Source organism: Penaeus vannamei, chromosome 38 (genome assembly GCF_042767895.1).
Source record: "Penaeus vannamei isolate JL-2024 chromosome 38, ASM4276789v1, whole genome shotgun sequence".
Lineage (NCBI taxonomy): Eukaryota > Metazoa > Arthropoda > Malacostraca > Decapoda > Penaeidae > Penaeus > Penaeus vannamei.
The window spans coordinates 20,895,126-20,902,542 of NC_091586.1; the positions used below are offsets into that span (position 1 = coordinate 20,895,126).

General features: G+C 50.7%; 1 protein-coding gene across 1 annotated transcript; it reads left to right on the top strand.

Moving 5' to 3' along the window:
- Nucleotides 1-4,784: 4,784 nt before the first annotated feature.
- On the top strand, nt 4,785-6,323 carry LOC113829066 (serine/arginine repetitive matrix protein 1). The gene has a single exon (XM_070116157.1). The coding sequence runs from the start codon at nt 4,785-4,787 to the stop codon at nt 6,321-6,323; it is 1,539 nt and encodes a 512-aa protein (XP_069972258.1).
- Nucleotides 6,324-7,417: the final 1,094 nt, after the last annotated feature.

A 7,417-nucleotide genomic window follows, 5' to 3' on the forward strand; every position in this document is an offset into this window, starting at 1 on the left:
AGAGAGAGAAAGAAAGAAAGAAAGAAAGAAAGAAAGAAAGAAAGAGAGAAAGAGAGAAAGAAAGAAGGAAAGAAAGAAAGAAAGAAAGAAAGAAAAAGAAATATCCTAGCTCGTGTCAAATGTCAGAATTCTAGAAAATCCCAGGATTAATTCCCGCCCTCGTAAGATGATCGATAGATGAATAGATAGACATGAATTAATAAGAATATAAAGATTTCATTCACTCAATAATTTACATGAATATATGCGTTGTGATCGGAATTAATCTTGATTTTCTTTGTTATTTTCAAAATCCTTTTAATTTTATTTCTATTTATTTATTTATTTATTTATTTATTTTTTACACGTGTTTACAAGGTAATCTGAAATTTGGTTAGGTTTCTGTTTCCCTCTTTCTCTATCTATCTCCCATTGTCTCTCTCTCTCTGTCTCTGAGTTTGTTTGTTTCTTTCTCTCTCTCACTATCTATCTATCTGTCTATTTATTTAGAGATAGATAGATAGATAGATAGATATATTGATAGAGAAAGAGAGACTGAGAGGGAGAGAGGGAGAGAGGGAGACAGGGAGACAGGGAGACAGGGAGACAGGGAGAGAGGGAGAGAGGGAGAGAGGGAGAGAGGGAGAGAGGGAGAGAGGGAGAGAGAGTGAGAGAGAGAGAGAGAGAGAGAGAGAGAGAGAGAGAGAGAGAGAGAGAGAGAGAGAGAGAGAGAGAGAGAGAGAGAGAGGTATATCTATCAACCTCTCTCTCTATATAAAGAGAGATAGATAGAAAGCTAAAGTGGGAGATAGAGACAGACAGACAGATAGACAGAAAAACAAATAGATAGGGAGAGACAGCAATAAGGAGAGACAGTAAACATACGAAACACAACTAACAACAACAGTTATGAATTCATCTGCAGAGAGTGACCTAACTGAATATAAAGTTACAACATATTTATTGCAGATGGAAATTTCAAAGATTTTTTAAACGTGAAGAGAAAGAGAGAGAAAAAGGATATATATATATATATATATATATATATATATATATATATATATATATATATATATATATATATATATATATATATATATATATAAACGATGGGGATGAAAGCAGAAGGGGAACAGGAAGAGGAAAAAAAAAGTTATAGAAGAATATAAGAAGAAAAAGAAGAAGGAGAAAAAGATGAAGAATGAAAATAAGAATAAGAAAAGGAAGGATAAGAAGCAGAAGAAATGAAGATGAAATTGAAGAAAACTATATGAAAATAAGAACAAACACATACACACGTCGGAGTGTGTGCATGTATATGTGTATGTATGCATGTATGCGCGTATAAGTACGTGTGTGTATGTGTGTGTGTGTGTATGTGTGTGTATGTGTATGTGTGTGTGTGTATGTGTGTGTGTGTGTGTGTGTGTGTGTGTGTGTGTGTGTGTGTGTGTGTGTGTGTGTGTGTGTGTGTGTGTGTGTGTGTGTGTGTGTGTGTGTGTGTGTGTGTGTGTGTGCATATGAATGTGCATATATGAGTGTGTGAATGACGCGATACGCACATACACTTCCTCAGGTTATGACGTCACAACTGACAGCCGCATTTTTTGAGTTGTGAGGATGTGTCATCAGCCAGTTCCTCTACGTCATCCCTTAGGCCTATTGTGAAATTCTGGGCGTAATCTGTTTTTTCTGTATAGTTACACTTGAATTCATATGTGTCACTTATAATTTTATATGTCCCTATGTGCCACTTATAATCTTATATGTCCCTATGTGCCACTTATAATCTGATATGTCCCTATGTGCCACTTATATTCTTATATGTCCCTATGTGCCACTTATAATCTGATATGTCCCTATGTGCCACTTATAATCTTATATGTCCCTATGTGCCACATATAATCTTACGTCCCTATGTGCCACTTATATGTGATAAGGTCGTCAAGTATTAATGCGCACTCTGAGGTATATGTCTTATGGAAAATAGAAAGGAAAAGAGAGAGAGAAAATGAGATGAAGAATGGGGAAGAGAGAGGAGGAAAGGAAGAAAGAGAATGAGGGAGGGAGAGAGAGAGGAAGAGAGGAAGAGGAGGGAGAGAGGGAAAGAGGAAGAGGAGGGAGAGAGGGAAAGAGGAAGAGGAGGGAGAGAGGGAAAGAGGAAGAGGAGGGAGAGAGGGAAAGAGGAAGAGGAGGGAGAGAGGGAAAGAGGAAGAGGAGGGAGAGAGGAAGAGGAGGGAGAGAGGAAGAGGAGGGAGAGAGGAAGAGGAGGGAGAAAGGAAGAGGAGAGAGAGAGAGGAAGAGGAGGTAGAGAGGAAGAGGAGGGAGTGAGGAAAGGAGGGAGAGAGGAAGAGGAGGGAGAGAGGAAGAAGAGGGAGAGAGGAAGAAGGAGGGAGAGAGGAAGAGGAGGGAGAGAAGGGAAGAGGAGGGAGGAAGGAAGAGGAGGGAGAGAGGAAGAGGAGGGAGAGAGGAAGAGGAGGGAGAGAGGAAGAGGAGGGAGAGAGGAAGAAGGGAGGGAGAGGGAGGAGGGAGAGAGGAAGAGGAGGGAGAGAGGAAGAGGAGGGAGAGAGGAAGAGGAGGGAGAGAGGAAGAGAGAGGGAGAGAGGAAAGAGGAGGGAGAGAGGAAGAGGAGGGAGAGAGGAAGAGGAGGGAGAGAGGAAGAGGAGGGAGAGAGGAAGAGGAGGGAGAAAGGAAGAGGAGAGAGAGAGAGGAAGAGGAGGGAGAGAGGAAGAGGAGGGAGTGAGGAAGAGGAGGGAGAGAGGAAGAGGAGGGAGAGAGGAAGAGGAGGGAGAGAGGAAGAGGAGGGAGAGAGGAAGAGGAGGGAGAGAGGAAGAGGAGGGAGAGAGGAAGAGAGGAAGAGAGGGAGAGGAGGGAGAGAGGGAGAGAGGGAGAGAGGGAGAGAGAGAGAGACAGAGAGAGAGAGAGAGAGAGAGAGAGAGAGAGAGAGAGAGAGAGAGACAGAGAGAGAGAGAGAGAGAGAGAGAGAGAGTGAGTGAGTGAGTGAGTGAGTGATAGACAGATAGATAGATAGAGAGCGATAGATAGATAGAGAGAGAGAGCGATAGATGGATAGAGCAACAAGAACTGTAAACAAGAAAAAAAGGCAAGAGGCAGAGAAAGAGAGGTAAAAAGGGACAAACCAAAGAAAATAAAAGAAAACAAAAAACATCATACCATCCAAACACCTGATATACTTGCACACAATTCTTCACAAATACAATTAATAATCACAAATCACGTGCATCTACAACCGCCAGCATTCACAACATCTCCAGGGCCAAAAGTTATGTTTCATTTCCATTTATTTATTTTTTTCTTTTTCTTTTACCAATATGTTGATGCCACTTATATTCTTATACATGGTAAGATCGTAAAGTATTAGGAATGAAACTGTTTCTTTTCCCACATACTCTTTCTCTTTATTTTTTTCTATTTACTATCTATGTCATTGTCTTCCCGCCTTTCACATATACGTAAACACGCCCATACACATATAGACACTCTCCCCGTCTCTCATCTCTCTCAATCTATCTATCTTTCTATATATCCATCTATCATTATTTTTACGTCTTCCTATATACCTATGCCTCCCCCCCCCCCCCAACACACACGCATACACACACACAAACACACACACGCACGCACACACCCACGCGCACTAGTCTCTATCTGTAAACATACATGCGCACATGTTTATGTATGTACATACACGCATACACACACAAACACACACACGCACGCACACACACACACGCACTAGTCTCTATCTGTAAACATACATGCGCACATGTTTATGTATGTACACACACGCATACACACACACAAACACACACACGCACGCACACACACGCACTAGTCTCTATCTGTAAACATACATGCGCACATGTTTATGTATGTACACACACGCATACACACACACAAACACACACACAAACACACACACGCACGCACACACACGCACTAGTCTCTATCTGTAAACATACATGCGCACATGTTTATGTATGTACACTCACGCATACACACACACAAACACACACACGCACGCACACACACGCACTAGTCTCTATCTGTAAACATACATGCGCACATGTTTATGTATGTACACACACGCATACACACACACAAACACACACACGCGCACTAGTCTCTATCTGTAAACATACATGCGCACATGTTTATGTATGTGCACACACGCATACACACACACGAACTAGTCTATATCTGTAAACATACATGCGCACATGTTTATGTATGTGCACACACGCATACACACACACAAACACACACACGAACTAGTCTATATCTGTAAACATACATGCGCACATGTTTATGTATGTGCACACACGCATACACACACACAAACACACACACGAACTAGTCTCTATCTGTAAACATACACACGCACATGTTTATGTATGTACACACACAAACATGAGTGTGTGAGGAACCTGGTGACAGCCTGAGATCAGACGGGTAATCCCAAGGTCGTTTTCCGTTCGCTCATTCCGTCATGCATTCTCATTCCGTTGACGTAAATATGAATAAGCAGTGATAATATGACTCGAGATATGTTTCTCTTAAAGTCCAACAGGAGCGAGTGAGGTAATTGCCAAGACGGTATCATTTCATCACTAAATTTCCGCTGCCAAGGTGTCCGCCTCACCTGGGAACTTGCGTGTTACGTCACGGCTTCCTGTAGGAGAAAGTTGCCGCTCGCTCCTGTGAGAAAGAGGAAATAAACTGAAAGATTTATTTTCTTTTGTTTATCTGCAGGAAACACGTGATCCAGACGCTGACTCCTCGCGATGGTGACGCTCCTGCGCGGGGGGCCTCGCCTCGGCTCTTCGCTCGCGGGCACCCCTCTCGTTGTGACGTCATCGCCTACCCGCTACGTCATCCTTTTCTCGCTAGAGGACCGACCAATCGCCTCCCGAGAAAGGATGCCGTCATCGCCCCGCGCCGCCAGTGAGCCGCTTATGATAAGTGCGTCATCGACTCGAGCGACCAATCAGCTGCGCCGACAGGACTCGGCGCGGGCATCAAGGCCGACGGCGCCGCGGCACGGAGCCCCGCGCGGTGAGCAGGTCCGCGATGACTCACCGGGCGCGTCGGCGGCGGGCGACGGGGCCAAGGATGCGCTCTTCCCGTTCCAGAAGTCGGGCGAGGCGCCGGACCGCCCGCGGGGCAGCGGCCAGCCGGAGCGAGGGAGAGTGGCGTCGTGCCCGCCGTCCTTCCGCTCGCGCCCGGCCGCCGCGGCGCTCAAGGCCACGGCGCTCCTGAGCCTCCAGATCACCGGGCTGCGCGTGAGGGCGCGGGACTCGTGGCGCCGCTTCCCGAAGGAGGACAGCGAGAACAGGGCGCGGCGCTACCTCGTGGAGGTGGACGAGTGGCTGGGGACGCGGCCGCGGCCCACGGAAGACCCGCAGGTGCGCCCCTTAAAGAGAAGTAACCCAATCAGCGACGCTCGCCCCGCCCGCACGCCCGTGGCCGGCCAACGTGACCCGCGGCCGCTCGCACTCGATCGCCCGATCAGAAACGGCGATATCGCCTCTCGCGGGCCGGGGGGCGCCGCCCTCCAGCCCCGCCCCGCCAGCGCGTCGCGCCTGCCCGCCCGCGAGAGGAGGGAGGCGCGCCCGCTGACGCGCTCCAAGTCCACCCGGGCGACGCGCAGCAAGCGCAGGAAGAAGGACTCGTCAGGAGAGCCCGCGACGCCCAGCCGACGCGCCCAGCGAGGCGGTCCCGCCGCCCCTGCAGCGCCCCCGGCCGCCCACGTCGCCAGGGAGAGGAGCGGGAGCGACGACGCGGCCACCCTCGCGCCCCGGGAGCCCAAGGCGCTGCTGCGGGTGACGGTGCGGACGACGCCCGCGGCCGAGCAAGCCCGCCACAGGAGCGCCGGAGCCGCCCGCGCCCCGGCGTCCGGCGAGCAGCAGGAGCGGCGAGGGACCTCGGGCCGCTGTGCGCACGTGTCGGGCGTCCGGCGGGCGAGCCCCCCGCCCTCCCCCCCGCCCCGCGGCCCCTGCCGCCCGCCGTCGCCGCGCAGCCTTCAGTCGCTCGCTGGCCGCAGCCTTGGACACAGGCAGTCGCTCCCGCACGCGCCCCGACCCGCCTATATAGCGCCGCGCTCCCCCCTCGCACGCCAGTCGCTCGAGCAGCACTTGCAAGGCTACACGTGCTTCTCCTCGCCCGAAGGCATCTCGCTCCTGATCCAGCGCTGCCCCACCGCGCCCGCCCACGACCCCCCCGCCTCCTGCTGCGACGTGCCCGTCTCCAGCAGCCACAGGTTGCTACAGAACATCGCCTGCCAAGTGTCCCACCTGTCGGCCGCGGGGAAGCTCCCCCTGTGACCACGCTGCCCCCCCCGGCGCCCGCTGCCGCCATGGCCAACGAAACGGAAGTGCGACAGAACCTGCTCAACTGCCAGGTCAACGGCCAGGTCACGCACCTCAAGGGCTACCGCAAGAAGGGCCTCGTCAGTGAAAAGGTCCTCCTCGAGCGGCTCTCCGACATGAGCATCGAGGACGACCTCCTGAACCCGGTCATCACGCTGAGCTCCGTGGAGGACGACGACGACTGCCCGATGGAGGAGGGCTCGCCCAACCCCGCCGGCATGAAGGGCACGCTGAAGAAGTCGCTGTCGCTGGCGGTGCCGTCGCTCAACCTGGCCGAGGAGCCCAAGAGACCGCCCCTCTAACTGCCGCCGCCCGCCCTCCAGCGCCCTGGAGATCCCTCGCAAGTCTCGCCTTTTCCCCCGAACACAAGATGAAGGAGAACAAGACAAAGAAACCCACTTGGAGGAGACGCGCCGCCTTCTTCCCTGTTGTCGTGGCTCTTCCTCCGGGAGCCTCGCCCGGAGGCTGCCTTCGACCGGAGGCCTCTCCCCCCCCCCTCCTCTCCGTTTGTGCCGCCTCGCCCGCCGCCCCTCGCCGCCCCCCCTGCGGCTCCGGCGGCACGGGGCTCGGCGACCCTCTGCGTCGTCGGGGCAGGATAGGCCAGCAGGATGTGAGATTCGGATTCGATTTTGACCTTTTTTTTTCCTTATTTTACTTTCATTACTACTACTACTATTATTATTGTTATTATTTTTATCCATTATTATTATCATTACTTATTTTATTTATTTATTTATTACTTTTTTTTCTAATTCCTATTTGTATTTTCTGTTATCATTTGTATTCTCAGTGTGTGAGAAGAAAAAGATTTATCAACATGGTGCTGGACCCTCGGTGTTTGCGGAAAAGTGACCCGCCAACAGAAAAATATTGTGAATGGATGTTTCCCGATACGTTGATCTGTCACGCTTGCCAACTGACACGCGGATGGCAGTGGCAGCGTGGCAGTGACAGCTTGTCAGTGACGGCATGACACAACCGTCTGAGCGAAAAAAGAGAGAGAGAAGAAAGAGAGAAGAGAGATAAAAAAAAAAAAAAAAACGTGCAGC

Coding starts and splice junctions, on each gene's coding strand:
- LOC113829066 (XM_070116157.1), top strand. CDS start 4,785: ATGGTGACGCTCCTGCGCGGGGGGCCTCGCCTCGGCTCTTCGCTCGCG.